The 16,331-nt window shown below is 35.9% G+C and overlaps 1 protein-coding gene across 1 annotated transcript in view; it reads right to left on the bottom strand.

The window, feature by feature from the left end:
• The window catches only part of C1H1orf94 (chromosome 1 C1orf94 homolog), a 65,725-nt gene extending 52,936 nt beyond the window's left edge, over positions 1-12,789 (bottom strand). The window contains exon 1 of the mRNA XM_072398704.1: positions 12,501-12,789. Within this exon, the coding sequence (XP_072254805.1) occupies positions 12,501-12,709 (209 nt within the window). The 5' untranslated portion in view covers positions 12,710-12,789. The remainder of the gene's footprint in view (positions 1-12,500) is intronic.
• Positions 12,790-16,331: the final 3,542 nt, after the last annotated feature.

Here is a 16,331-nt window from a genome sequence, read left to right as displayed (position 1 = left end):
GTAAACAGCACTTAAAAATTGATTCTGCACAAACTTAAACCACTCATCCGATTAACATTTTTTCCACCTTTCTAGTTCTAAGATTTGACTTCCTTCTTATTTCAATTAAAACTTTAATTGTTGTCATTATTAATTCATAACAAACAGGATACATTCTATAATGAATTGCATATGGGAATATGTTGCGAAACTAACAGCAATTTTCAAACCTAAAGTATACAGAATGGCCTTGAAAGTAAAAACAGTTATGTAGAAAAATGTTCAATGATATAACAATATATATATATAATTCAGTAAATTAACCCCCTAATATCAACAAACTTGTATGTGCATTAATGTAATTATTTGTCAAATCTGTATTTTCATTAAAAATATATTCAAAAAATGTTGTAGTGTAACACATTAAAATCTATGTAAATTATAAAGGATCCCATTTAAAATCTCTAAAAATTACAAAACATTTGTAGAATAAATAGATACTGAAATACTGTAAATAAAATATACCCTCATTATCGCACACACCTGATTTTGCACAATTGTGTACCCATGTGTGCCATACTCATGATGTGTTTATTTATTATGTAGAAATTATTTAACATATTCATTCATTTTTTTCCCAGACATTAGTACTATCACGAAATGAATAACAGGCTATTATTATAGTGATAGAATATGGTGATAGAATATGCAGAATGAAAGGTATTAAATGGGGATGCATTGGGGTCTCTCAGATTCTTAAGGTATCATCTGTATTGCACAGACTGTTGTTTTCTCTGAGAGATCTGAGGGCCCCTCAGGGTGTCGTCAGTAAAAGGGTCAATACAGTCATGTTATCATGAAATAAATGAATAAATATAACATGAAATATATATATTGTTTATATATTTCCTGCTTTGTGTTACCTACACCAGAACACGTAGAGCTGGAAATGTGAATCAATCAGGCTTTGCTTTATTGGATATTCCTATAGACTTTTTTTTTTTCTAGACTCAAGCTCCCACCATAGTTCTTGCTTCTTGACTATGACTACGGTATTCTATTTAATTACATTTCGTACCCTCCAACCATCTCAGATTTTGAAAGACTGTCCCAAATTTAGAACTCAGTCCCAATGTTCTTTAGATACATGCTGTCCTGCAGCTGATCAGAGGAAGGCTGCTGCTCTGTACAGAATCTAGGGAGTGTTTATCTGCCAAATAGACTTTACTTCTGGCAAAGAGAAGCAGTCAGATGGAGAAAGCAGCAGTGCTGGACAAAGAATATTACAAGATAAGTGTTTTCTACCAACCACTGACCTTTATTCTTCCCTATCCACTCTGGGCTTCATTGTTACTACATCCCACACCCTGCTGAACGTCATTCCCTAAACTCTGCTGGGTATCATTTCACCATACCTGAGGTACCCCGGACACCATTATTTCCCCCACTCCACTTTGGACACTAATATTCCCCTTACCCTTTGCTTGGTCTTATTGTTTCCTCATTCCCTCATGCGGCACTATTCTTTCTCCACTGCACATTTTCCTCTCATAAGGGCAGGCTATTCTTCCTCCTTCAGACTTTAACACATGCATGTCTTCCACTGGCCACTTATATTTGGGCATTCTTATCCTTTCACTGACCACCAACCTTAGGCATTTAAACTGGGCATTTTTTTACCCCTACTGATCAACAATGTATGTGGCATATATGGTGCACTCTGTACACTGTGTTGTGCATTGCATTGTCCTTAGTGCTGCACTAAATGTGCTGTGAAGTATGTTACATAGACCAGTTGTTTTATGCTGTTTAGTAGCCTGCAGATTGCCTTCAGAGTATACAAAACTTACCCTTAGACTGAATTTAATCATGTTTTCCTAAGCCATGCCAAATATTCAGCACACTTTTTCTACACCCCTTTTCATCCTGTCTTGTCCTATATGCTCTAAAGGGGTCCTCTTTTCTCAACTTATATCTTTTCTCAACTTCCAAATTTGGGAGGTTTTTATTTTCTTGTAATTTTACATTATAAAGAGGACATCCCATGGATATTTACCCAAAATGTAAATATAACATTTGGGTTGATTTAGCTTTTACTTGTCAATCAGAACTTGAATCATGCCGTGCTAAAATAATAGGCAATGCATTTCATGCAGTTTTTACCTCCAGTAACATTTCTAATTGAACACGGTTGTCCAGCTTCCCAAATTAACATTTCCATTCTAATTTGGTAAAGACTAGGGTGTACAGATCTTCAATCATTTCATTATTGTGATGTTTACTTGCTGAAAACATCTCTCTTAGGGAATAAATCAAAGGTGGCTAAATTAGGCATGGGTCATCGTTAGCTGCATATTATCCATGATGTTATTTATGAAGACAAATTAATACAGTTATAATGAATGCAAAACAGATGCTCCATTAGCTCTGTCTTTCAACTTCTTACAAATATGGGCTTTTCAAATGTAAATCTGTCTATTTGTAAAGATGAAATGTCTTAAACAAATACTTAACAATTATGTTAAAAAGTCAGGTACATGGTTAAGGAAACACAGCAAGTCTTGCCAATGTACTTGTATTGCAACCTGCTTCAGAGTAATTCTAAAACTCAATTTCACAGTTTCTAGATAAAAAGTAGCCATTGATTTATCATAGCTATTGATTTTCTTAAATGATTAGGTTAGCTCATAAAGCATGTGACTTTTAATGAATTCTTTACTCAGCAAACATTCCATGTCTCTTGGCTGTGAAATTCCCTGGCATTATAGTACAAATAAAGCTTTTTATGGCAGTTGGTCTTAGTGATTGAGTTTTATATATGCAATTTTAGCATACGCTGCTACTTAATGGAAGTCCGAGCTCCTAGACCATGCAGTAGTTCTGCAGCATCTGTTACTTTATGCCTTTCAAGACCTGTTTAATCTTTTAGCAGTGTCTTAGAATCATGTGTAATCATGTCTTACTTCTTTACAGGGTTCTATTATATATATATATATATATATATATATACTAGAACACTGGTTTATAAACCATAAACTACATGCTTGAATTTGTAAACTAATTGTTAAATGCTTGTTTAGGATGCTTCGCTTTTGCAAATAGATGTAATTTACATTTTATTAGAAACTGACAGACAAATGGAGCACCAGCATGTACGGACATCTGAATATATATTATACTTGCTAAATAGTCTATGCTTGCTAAATAACCATTTGTCTGTATGTCAAGTATAACAGTTAGATAATTTAATCGAAATATCACAGCTTCAGCTAAAGGACCTATTTATTAAAAGAGAAGGTATGGATATAATAAATGTAGGCACAGTATGTGTGTATTAGTATATAAGTGCCTATATAGAGGGGAATAGAGATCTGACTGTTTTCTAAATGAAACTTCAGATAACATTTTTGGTTTTTTGATAAAGCACCCCTTAAGTCTGCATGTCTGTCTTCCTCTCAGTAGCTAACTCCAGACTAACTAGATAACTGGACTTTCAATTACTCATGGTCAAAACAAAATATCTCTCCTAGACTTTGCTGGAAAAAAACCCAGGTTTAAACAATTCAGTAATGAATTATATACTGCCTGCAGGAACTACCAATGCTTGCAAAAGCTGATTCATGTTCATGTAGGCATTTATGGTTTATTCATAATTTGGTTAATTTTGGCTTCTTATCTGCACAACACAGTGGACTGTGAGAGAATCGAGAGACACAATTATCTGAATGGGATGCTTCAGAGTCAAAAAAATGTATGTTTATACCTTATACCTACTATTATAAAGGGACAATCTGACTCTAGGTTAGCAGTTTGGTGCTGTCAAGCTACAGTGTAAGACAAATAATTCAAATATCATAGGAAGCAGACACAGATATATGAGCACTTTCAATTGCTTACCTATATGTTGTAGTTCCATCTACCGGATAAGCTGAAAAACTAGAGTAGCCAGTTATATTATGGTAAGGATTTGCCTTCTTAGAAGATATTTATGTCACTGTTTTCCTATCTATCCAAAAAACAAGAGGTTTATTCCTCATTTGAGGGTATTAGACAGAGCTAGGAAATCATTACTTTATGTTCCGTAGTCAACTGTACTTGTAGATTCCAGATCCGCTGGTTTATAGCACAGATAAAACCTAGGTATTTCTTTCAACTTACGTATGGAACAAGAAGCTATAAAGTACATTTGCTGTAAACAATATTCTGCTTAACATTGTTTCAGTAAATGCATTCTTAGTCCCTTTAGGCCCATTTTACTATAAATTGCCAGGACAAGCCCTATTTCATACTGGTATGTTATCCATTATTTGATTATGCTATGCCTAATAAATTTAATGTACACTCCACTCATAGCTCAAAGATAAAGCGAGTGCCTTTAAATTTAAGTTCCAGGCAGATATAAAAAACACATAATACATCCTAAAAATATTTTTAAATAATAAAATATTCAATTAATTTGTTTTTTAAAATGCAAGTTTAGGTGCCTGATTTTGACATGGTTGTAGTTCAGATTGGGAAATGAAGAATCGGCACAAGGAGGTAATAATTTGTGATGTATTGCATGAAGCTGATAGGAATAAATAGCATGTGATAAAAAAATGAGCTCATCATTCTGCTGCTGCTTTTTCTTCTCTGTCCCATCATAGGCTTACAGAAGGACAACACCTGTAAGTGTTACTGAACTGCAGTAGAGAAAAATCAGACAGACTGAAAATCTCTAAATGGAGAGAAATACAAATTGTTTGCAAGGTATACCAGCTTTTATATATGAATTTGCTCTGCGTATATAGCTGTCTGTTTGGAGTTTGGCTTTAAAGAAACATAATATGCTGGTGGGTACAAAATGCAGGCATTTATACATAATTCTGCTTTGCCTGCATACCAAGCTGCAAAGGTTCGGCACTGACTGATCGAGGAGAAGAAAAATACCCAATGTAAAGCAAACATAAAAAATGTCTTCCAGGTAAATGTTTCATTTGAGTAGTGTCACTTGCCACTAAGCCCCATTTCAACACATTCTTATTAGCCCATCAGTATGATGTGCAATTTTACTGTGCAAGAGGCAGAAAGTGTCAAATTTTTGCACATCAAAACAATCTTGGTTTCATCGTGAAAGGATGGCTAGGAGGCTACTACAGTGCTGGCAGCCCTAGATGCTACAGTTTCTTTAGCACAGATACATGACTTTCTGGTTAGCACTTGCAGTTAAGTTATTCGTTTTGTTGTTTGCATGGAACTATTCTTTAAATTGCAGTCCCTGTGACACAGTTGAAACAGCCCTGTTAAAAATACATAGCTAGGAGAAACAGCTTTTTTTCAGCAATGAAAAATAAATGGCTTTCGTTAAATTTGTGTATTTTTTCATTAGTAAGGAAAGCAGTTGCATTTATTGTCCTTGGGTCAAATGAAAATTTTAGTATTATCAGATAATTAATGAGGGCACAGAGTGTAAACACACTTTAAAGAAGAACTGGAGAATACTAGGTTTAGTAGGAAAAAAAACAAATATCCAGAAAATGAAAAAAAAAGTATTTTAACGCAACTTGCTTGTCTGTTTCAAAGACACCAACATGTCCAAAGCATCATTTTCAGCCAGCTTCATCCTCTTGGGGAAGGAAGGCAACCCCTTCTTGGGTAAATTAAAATTCTCAGGTTTGCTCATGCTTATGGCATAGTTTCTACTGGAAACATGCTGATTTGATAAGCTGGTGTTATTGAAAATTAATATGATAATCAGCTTTGCCTTTAAAACTCAAGTAAAACTCAGTGACATATTGCCTAGCACTAGAAACATCACTGGAAACATCACTAACCCTTAGGTAGTATGATCAAGTAGTCATGTGCTTTGACAAAGAAGTGGGACCTGGTCCCTAACTGGTGGCTCTATGGCTGAAGAGTAGCTTAGTGACCACACCATTCCTGTAAGTGGACTTTTTAACTACTTTAAGAGCACAGGTGAAAACTACTCAACATAAATTACTCAGCTGGATATTTGGGAAGCAGCACACAAAAGCTCTATCTGCACTCTGTATAAGGAAAACTTGTATAAGATTCTACTTAGGTGGTACCACACTCCCGCGGTATTATCCCGCTTGTTTCCTAATGTGGACCCCTTATGCTGGAGATGCGGTACACACAGAGGGACGATAGAGCATATCTTTTGGTTCTGCCCCATTATTCAGAGATACTGGAAACGGGTTAATGATATACTATCTACTGTGGTCCAACAGCCAATCCCCTTGGATCCCATTTCTCATCTCCTAGGTCAGCCCTTTCTAGCACTACCTAGTGTGTCTCGCAAATTAGCTTCTCATATGCTAGTTGCAGCACGTACACTAATCCCTTCCAGATGGAAGGTGACTAGGCCTCCCTCCATGGAAGACTTCTTTGGGCGTATCCAAGAGATCCGCCTAATGGAGTATCTCACAGCACTCATTAGGAATACAATAGACAAGTTTGAAATGATCTGGGAAGCTTGGGATCTTTATTATTCTAACTTGTCCAACTAATTATCAGGTTTCTTCTCCCACTCACCCAGGTCACATTACCTCACCACTTATGTTCCTTAAAATGTTTTTGTTATGGGATACGTTTGAAATTGTTCATTATAATATTGCGCACTGGCTATGTAATGCTTTGATTTATAATTGTTATTTTCCCTTTTGTGTACTTCCCCTTTTCTTTTCTGTACCCCTGTATAAAAATTTACAATAAACATACAATTTCAAAAATAAATAAATAAATAAATAAATTACTCAGCTGGGATGCAGCAACAGAGATTTTACATACAGTAGAACCTTGGTTATCCAGCACCCACAGGGAATGGCCGATTCTGGATAAGTGTAGTTTGCAGGTAACTGAAGTTACTCTGAAACTGAGGTTTCTCAGCCATTCAACACTGGACTTGAATGGGGGGACTTGTCTCCATTCACCTCTAGTGATGAATGGCTAAGAAAAAGGAAACCCTGATGACGCCTTAGCCGTCATAAGGGTTTCCCTTTTCTCAGCCAATCAAGGAGCAATCAGCGGAGCTCTGCTCTCTTAAAAGCTCCACTTTCTTGATTGCTTCCACTGCCCTAGCGAAGCTGTGGTATATGTTCTTGGATGCAGAACACATGCCACAGCTCCACTAGGGCTGCAGGAGCAATCAAGAAAGCGGCGCTGTCAGGTGCCGGTTATGTGAATTTTCCAGAGTTCTGGATAACCAGGGTTTTACTGCTTTCCTGCCTAAATCAAAACCAAACCAAAATATGTGTCAGGACTTCCATTTTAAGAAAATGCATAATGCAAGTCTCTTTCATTTTCATAAGTAGCCATATATTATATTTTGCTGTGACTGTAATAAATAATGTCTATGACCTTGCAAAGTCTAAAGAACATTGGTATAAGCAGTATTGTCACTAGTAAAAATATTTATCTTTCCTTTAGCTGGGCTTGCAAGAAGAACACATGTTTTTGTAATACATTTTTCTATTCTTGATTCTATCACTATTACTAAAAATATTTTCACATGCTATTACTTGAAAAAAAACTACATCAGAAGATAAAATAATCAGAATTGCAGATGTGACTCCTACATAATCACTTCGAGTAAATAAATGACAAATGTCACACTGCCCTTGCTTCCTAATCTATCCCTTATTTTTATGTCTGGAACACTGACAATTTAGTTTAATTATTTTATAGAAAATTAACTTTAAAGGTAATAGCAAGCTATTATTTTTAAAAAATGGATCCTGGCTGATGATTTACATAAAAATAAGCGCTCTTTCCCCTGTGCTACTTCAGCTACCAATATTTTTTAGCTTATGCAATTATTCAGACTTTTTTATTCATGCAATATTGACACAGTGGGGTCTATTTTTTAAATGTTTTCACACAAAATTTAAACAACTTTCACAAAACATGCCTATATTTTTCTAGAAAAATATGGGAAACTTTGGTAAAAGTTGTTTGAATCTTGTATGAAGACATTTATAGCTAGACCACAAAGCAAAGGTAATAAAACTTTCACAAGCTACAGTAGTACTTTGGCCATTTCGTACAGCCTTTTTCCATCCCTGCCACCCCAAACACCAATTGTGCTATGGTTTGCTCAATGCTGTTGGAGCAATGGTTCAGGGGAGAATCTTGGGGCATCCGGGCCTTTGATTTGTGTATTGGACTAATGATCAAGATCCTCCTATGCATTGCCCACTCAGGGTATTTTAGCTCTTGTTGCAACTAGAAGGTAAAGAAGTGAAATTGCCCCATATTTACTGGCAGTTTTTACAGCTGGACTGCATTATAATAATAAACTTCTAGGCTCAATTGGTTCCTAATTTTGTGTGAGCACAAACATAGACCCATACTGAGTTGATGCAGGGATTCTTACTTAGGGAGATGGTATATCTAAATTTATTAATTTAAAATATAATAAATAAATATAAATACCATGGCCAGGAGAAGACATTCTTGCAATAGACTAGAACTTCTTCTTGTACAATTGCTACTATATGTAACTACTAACATTAGGTAATTTTTGATGGAAAGGTGACTGGACAGTATAAGCAGGCCTTGCATTTTTGCTGTATTGGAGGACATACCTTGTAAATATATATAAATGTGTTTATTTAAAATAAAGGTTCATGTTATGGGAGGATACCAAGCCATACTGCATGGTAACTTAGTAATTTACTTGGAGATAGGCTGCTTATAAACAGGTAAAATGATGCATTTTCATTGCTTTCCACTTAGCATCTAGTGTCTATTAAACTTCTTTAAAATGGCCAAACTATCATTTACCATACTCCTAATCCATTCTTTATGACATATGGATGTTAACTAAAGTCTTATTTTTAAGACAGCAATACAATAAAGTCTTCATATGTGCTAAACAAAATATGAAAAAATGATTTTCAGTGATCATGAAGATTTTGATCACACAATTAGGTAAAAAGAGGAGCTGTTAATTTTTTATTGTTTTTCCCTTCTTTACTCCATCTAATAATAGAACTAAACCGAATTTTTCATTATTTTCAGCTCTGAAATGTCACTGGACATAATCCATTCTTATGGTAAAGGGTAGCTGGGGAAGACATTTTTCTTAGAAATGCATATTTGTTTTCATTGTCAGTTTTTTTGGTTACTAACTTGTTTTGTGATATATTACAGTTTTTTGTTTTCAAAACTTTCTTTTTCAGTGTTTTTTGAGAAAAAAAAAACACTGAAAAGGAGACTTGTGAAATACTCCTACAGTGAGGATTAATAATAAGTATGACTTTTTTCCTAAACGGATCGAAAATGGCAGTTGACAGCAGCAGATGACCCATTCCATTAGCTAACATTTTTATGTATGTCATCCACATCCAAAAACTGGTAGTTGATAGTGTCAAAGATCTGTAATTTGCCCACAGTAAAGAACCATGTAAATTCTCTGAAGCATGGTAAACAATAATCCAATGGGTAAATAGCAAATGTCTAAAATTGTGTATGGTAGTCACAGAGAGGGTAACAGACGTGTCAAGTCACTTACAAATTCAGATGTCCATGTTTGCAGCTTCCTCCTTCTGCCAGAGGTACTCTCATGTATATCCTAATCTAACATTGTTTTTTACAGTTTTATGATCTATTTCCTTTCTCTAACATTTCCAGTCTATTGTTTACCAGGCAAGAAAGAGATGTGTGTTTATAGGAGGCTTGAATGACACAAGGCTTAATTCAACCAAAAATGTTAGCATGTGGCAGGTTGGCAATCTGGTTTACATCTTTGCCCAGGTCCAGGACCTTTAAAGTGAATACATATTTGTTTAAAGAAGATTGTTGGCAGTTGCAGGGGACTGGTTTATGACAGTGTTTTGCAAACTCTAAAATCAGAAGAGAGCATATCAGCGTAAAAGCTAAATTAGGTTTAAATATGACCCTTTCATCAGTATTCCTCAACAATTTTAATTGTTAGTTATCAAAATACTAAATACTTAGCTTTTTGCATACACCCAATTATGACTGATACTATTTTATGCAAATCTGTTGGTCAATATATATTTTAAAAAATTAAAGTCCTGAATAAAAATCAGCACAAAATTCCTACTATTATTGCTGTTTATTGATGTTATTTTTGACCAATATTATAATCAGGATTACAATCAATTTAAATAGATCCTCATGACTGATTACGAGTGAAATGAAAATGTACCATTCACTTATGAAAATGTACCATTTACTTATGAAAATATACTATTCACTTGTTCAGTATTTGCTCTGTGTTAAGAGGGGTTGGACAGACAAGAGCACCCACCTCACCCACAGCTTACAGGGGTACAGGGAGCTGGAGGCTTCCACTTTCAGTTTACAAAGGTGCCATTTTTTTTTCTAAAACGTCTCTGTCTACATGGCGAGACTTTCCAAGCTGACACAATCTTCTCAAATGGTAACCAAAGTTACCCATTGCCACTGACCTAACGTTGGAAAGGACCATTATGCAGAGTACAGGCTAGGTTCTTACTATAAAAGTATTTTGTTGAGCTTTAAATCTACTCCTAATTGATTTACAAGAAAAAATGTTTAGACACAGCTGAATGAATATGAATTAAAGTGTATGTCCAGGGGAAGGATCGGAACCTTTGTAAGGTTTTTATGCCTCTGTTAGACAAATTTCCCCTCTGACATTTTGTTGATAGTTTACTAAACAAAAAGAATATGAGGGAATTTCCAGAGGCAACACAGAGAGAAAAAGAAGATTGTTTTCTTTTGTACAGAGTTTTAAATCAGTACATATCCATGTTTCAGATTTTCCCTTACTTCTTGTCTGGTAAAACCATGTGTTAGTAAACTTAAACCTCCTTAATGGAGCCATGAATAGCAGTAAGGAAGATACGTTTTTTTCCTTTTTCTCTTCATCCAAAATTAGGAAACATGTTTGGCCTAACGGCCTAAATGGCCTGTTCAGATGCCTCAATACTATATAGTTCTTGTTACATGTAATGGGCATTGTACAGACATTATAACATGTGTAGCCACTTAAATTACCATAAATGTTCAGGTGTGCCTATGAAAATGGTGGATTTATTTCTTTATTCTGCATACACAATACCCACACTCATGTGAAAAGGTACAGTTATATGTTTGCCCCTCACAGTGGATTAAAAATCAAATTAGAAGCCCTGTGCTATCCTGCCTACCTCCTAACTTCTTTGTGTAGACATCTCTATTGTTTACTACTGCTAGTATGGATTGGAGGGGCACTAGGCCGCAGTGGTCAGATCTTTGTTTCCAGACATTCTTGATAGGTGGTCATACTTAGATTATGGGTCAAGGGCATAACCATAATTATGGTACAGTGGTACATTTATGGTAACATAAATAGATATGTGTGGAGCTAATCATATACTCGTGAGTGCCTATTTTAACACCATCAAAAATGGTTTATTTTCCCTCCTTGCTGAACTAGGTTATTGGTATGCATAATTATATTACATGATAGAGCCCTGTGCACACATGCTGAACAATAAAATCACTGTGGTTATCTTTAAAAATATTATATTTTGCATGTGCGATTATAAGAAATATATAATACGTCTATGGTTTCTGCCTATGTCCAGCAGTTCTGGGAGGGTGGGTGCAGATATCATGAGTCTGAGTGGTCCATTACATAGGATGTTCGGTTTCTATGATTGCATAGGATATAAGTGTCAGTATGACACAGCTATGAGTGGCCACAACAAAATGTAAAGAAATTACAAGAAATGTAACAATTACACTGTATCTAATGTGACTTTCTTTTCATGCAGTTTTAGGATGAGTGCCTGACTCTAAATGACAGCATCAGAAAAAGTAAGTACAACAAAATAGGCTGGGGATAGATCTTCAATGGGTTAACCAGCAAAATGATAATATTTAGGATTGAATATGTACTTCAACAACGAAACCTTCCACTGGTGAAATGTGCCATAGTCAGTTATTTGTAGTACTGCTGTATGAGCATCATTGTATACGCAAGGTCAAAGTTTAATCCACTAAGCAAATAATTGCATTAGTATGGTTGCTGCTTGCCAGGGTTAATATTGGAGTTATTCTGTTGTCTTTGATGCTAAGGTTTGCTGTTTAGAAATAAAATGGATTTTTCTTGAAATCTGGAAATCCTTTTAAAGTCTATTGTAACACCATTTATTTGAGAAAACATACATTGCAGTACTTTGATATATGGAAGAAGATCTTTAATAACTAAAAAGGAAGGTAGCCCTCTACATCTAGTATTAGTTCTTGCAGCTTAAATTGATGCCCAGTTACACAGCTCATCAAATAGCCTTTGTTGTTAAAATAACTGCACTACATCTATAATTATATCTCGCTACAGTACAAATTAAATCTTCAAGAGCTCATTAGATTTAACAGAGCTAGCGTTCACTGATATAGTATCAAATGTTGTTAAATGCATTTACTGAATTGTTCAAGGAAATAGGAAGCATTTTTAAAATAGGGAAATCATTTTTAACAAGATTGATTTGTGCATGAACATCCTATGTATTTCCCAATAAACTCACCTGTGTTCAGCTTCAGCCTCCTTTGATTTTCTAGGAAGTAAAGATGTATATTTGGGTTTTAGTCCAATTGGCAAACTTTGGGTCCGTCTCCAGATATCATAGCATGCTCTGTCAAGCCTATCCGGTGGTGTGGCCTGGTGGATCCAAATATATCTAGGAAATGGGCCAAGGGCTGGCAAGCACTTGGCTGAGTTTGGTTTCTCTTCCATGTTATCTTCAATTCACCAGCTTTCCTTCTTTAAAAGTCCTTGGATGTCTTTGGTGCTCTCCATTGCTGGGAAATTGTTACTCCAACAACAGTTGGTCACCAGTCACCTCTACAACTGTCTCATGTCAACTGTACAGAAAAAAATGGCTAACAGGGTGAATCAAGCCAGAAGTGTTTATGTAATGTTGCCTCTATATTGCTATTATCCTAATGGACAAAAGCAGAAATAGGATGTTAGCTATAGCATTTTAGCCACATGCATAAATTCTTGGTAGACAATGGTGGAAATGACTACTTCTATCATATGTTGATGAGCTCAGCTCTGTATTAATAAGGAAAGAGTGTGAAGAGTCTTGTTGCATTTTTGGGCTATGCTATTATTAACATTAGCGTGCAAACTAAGACACTTCTCACAAGCCCTAGGTGAGGCAATACCATGCCATTCCATGCTATAAATGTCCCATCCTGTGTGATTCTCATCACTAAGAGGTTTCTAGAAGAATTAGTATATTACTATGATTGTGGTTTTCTGTGAAATAGCTTTGAAAAATAGCTAAAGAATGGCAGAGAGATACATTGACATTAAGAGAGGAAGAGAAGTTACATCTGTCTAATAAAGCCCTGGATAGCAGGCTAAGACGTAAAAGTGTTTTAAACTCTTCTCTACTTTATCCAAAACTAAGTTTTGGCAGAATATACATCTCGAGATCAGCTGCTTCTGCATTGCAAAAAGTGATGATACTGATTAATATCCCATTGAGCAGACTGGAAGTAGAGAGGTGTCACAAACATTGTCATCTTCCCAGCTGTGCAGTGTACAAGAGCTAAACAGAAAAAAAATCTCATGCACTTAAAACTTTAAATTTAGTTTTACATTAATGGCATACTTAAATGTTGTTAAAAATTCAATTTTCAAAATGTCTGTTTCCTGAAGAAAAAAAAAACATGTTGCAAGTATATAGTGCGGGCTCCTAGAGGTGCTTAGGTATACCTGCTTTAAACTAACAAATCGGTGCCAGGGCACCTGGCTCATCTTAAAGGTAAGCTCCAACTCTTCAGTATAGTGCAGAAGCTTACCTGCCCCTTCCTGCCTTTGGGCATTACTAATGGTCATTGGGGCAGCCTATTTTATTGGGCAAATAATATGTTAATGAGGAAACTGAACTTAGCAGCAAGCTCCAACACTACTCAGAAGTACCGGAGTTTTGCCTGTCATAATGACAATGTTTGCAGACATTTGGTAGTTTATGCAGTTATGCACCCCAAGGAGCTTTCATCTTTTACCTGTAACAGTTTTATATTTTTGTTTCAAGCTTTAGGCCTGAACTCCAGCTTTACTTTCCCTCTCGCACAGCTGTGCATGTTTCTCTCCTGTTTTGAAATTGCTTACTCTAATTTCACTGCAAACTGTGAGCTTCTTACACATCACAATATAGGTTGCAAAAACTCAGGCAGAGCCAGTCCTAATTTTTCCAGGTTCATTACCTGGCCTTCACAACACAAAAAACATCAGCTTTAAGTTCAAACAATCATGGAAGCTCAGCATCACATATGAGCATTACTACAGCTTCCTGTATTCAAGAAGCTATGTACAGCACTCTGCCAGCCCTCCCATCAGCCATGATGTTTTTAATGCAAAGAGAAACACAAAGACCTAATAATGATGTCACTGGCTCTGAAATAGGATAACCAATAAAAACAGATTTTCCTTCAAATTGTATAAGTATTTAATAAGGAGAAACCAGGAAAAGCAAATTATAAGCAGATTCAATTTTAACTTTAGGTAAGGATTCATTGCAAAGTATGAGACCTTAAGCAAACTGAAATCTCAAAAATTCCCATTTAGTTATCTTTTGTATAATTGTTTATAAATGCCAAGCTCAGTTGGTTGCAAAATATAATTCGTGGAAACGTTCAAGATGATCTAATGAATAGAAAAACAGCTGTCAGCAGACATTTCAATGTAAAATGTCACAAAAAATCAAAATATTGTTGTGTAAAATGCTGTGGGTGATATTTTAACGATACCACTCTGATACAAAGATGACTGCGTTGTCATTAGTTTTATTGGTTAAGTAGGGTAAAAAATTAAGTAAATCAGGTTTCTGAAATATAGAGAGAAATACTTTGTACAGTGTGAAATTGTTCAATTGTAACAGAAGTCAAACAGATGTTGCTAGACATAGACAGTAAAGGTGGCAGTCAGAGGGTAATCTGATGTTCCCTTATAGGAGTAAGCAGCCTTGGTATAGAATGACTATATTATTTATATGCAGTTTATATAAATTGATTCCTACACAAACTAATTGGACAAGGGGGAGTTAGTATGATATCTAACTGGCTTTTTTTTAGGAACTATTAACAGATATCTGGTGCATTGGAGCGCACCACAAATATTGAATGAAGGCAATCTCCATGTTAAGGGAGGAAAAAAAACGTATCCAAAACTAAAAGTTAAAAAAAAAAAATTGCCTGGTTGGGCCTCCACCCCTTCTCACTTACTGCATCTGATTTAATAAAGTTCTCCATGACAGCAGAAGGTAGACTATCATGGGTGAACCTGGGTAATCCAGCAAACCTATCTTCTCCAGTCTTGGAGGGCTATAATAAACGAGGTGCACTATTTAGGCGGAGCATGCAACTGTGAAGAGTAAAGTTAGAATTGCACAACACAGTTTCAGTGTGTGTCTTCTCAAAATCATAAAAGTAAACAGAGAAAGTCATACCCCAGTAATAAAGTAAAGCTAAAACATTTTCTTGCTATTCCCTTTGAGTGGACCTTTTACAACAAATTTAGAATGGAGGAAATGTTCACTATAAAGCTGGGCTCAGGGCAATACACATACCTAATAGCTTTTGCCTAGCAATAGATTTGTATTTTTCTAGTTAGTCTTGTGATAAAGTTGCCTCTGCCAGACAGCACAATCAATTCCTTGAAACTGCATTTAAGCAAAACAGCCTAGCTCAGGGACCCACTCCAACCTGTATGGAGAAACATCCACAGAATGTGACAGCATATGTTCAAACATGTGTGTATGCAGGCATAGGGACACCTCCAGGAAGACACTATTATGCAAAATCATTACCATGTTTTTTTTTTCTGATCTTAGCAATAGCACCAACAAAATCCAATTGTAAGACTTTGTCCAGACCCCCTCTCCTGAAAGCTCTTTAGTTCTAATCTGACCAGACCTGATTTGATTTGACTTGTTTGGACTACTGCTTATTCAGTCTTCCTGCTCTATCTAGCTGTTTGGTTGTTGTGCATCAGCTTTTTTTGTCTTGAATCCATTTTAGACCCTCTGCTGTTGCTGCTGATCCAACTCAGGTATAGTTTCATTCTCAAGCACTGTGCTGCTTATGCAGTATGCTGCTGACTCCAGCTAGCTCATGTATGCTCCTGTTTGCTGTCTTTAATGCTGCCTGCTGTTGCTGAATCTGGCTGGTTTAAGGCTTAATGACTTTGTATAGTTGTGTTCATATTCCACTGATCTTGGCATATTCTCAAATTAGCACCTACTCACTGACCCTCTTCTGGGTGATCTCTATTGTTGTATTTGGTCGGTCAATCCCACACTTCTGGCTGTATTCTTACTGGCTACAATGCTTCCTGGAAACTTCCC

The sequence above is a fragment of the Pyxicephalus adspersus genome, chromosome 1 (assembly GCF_032062135.1).
Source record: "Pyxicephalus adspersus chromosome 1, UCB_Pads_2.0, whole genome shotgun sequence".
Classification (NCBI taxonomy): Eukaryota; Metazoa; Chordata; class Amphibia; order Anura; family Pyxicephalidae; genus Pyxicephalus; species Pyxicephalus adspersus.
This window is presented reverse-complemented; position numbering and strand designations above follow the sequence as displayed.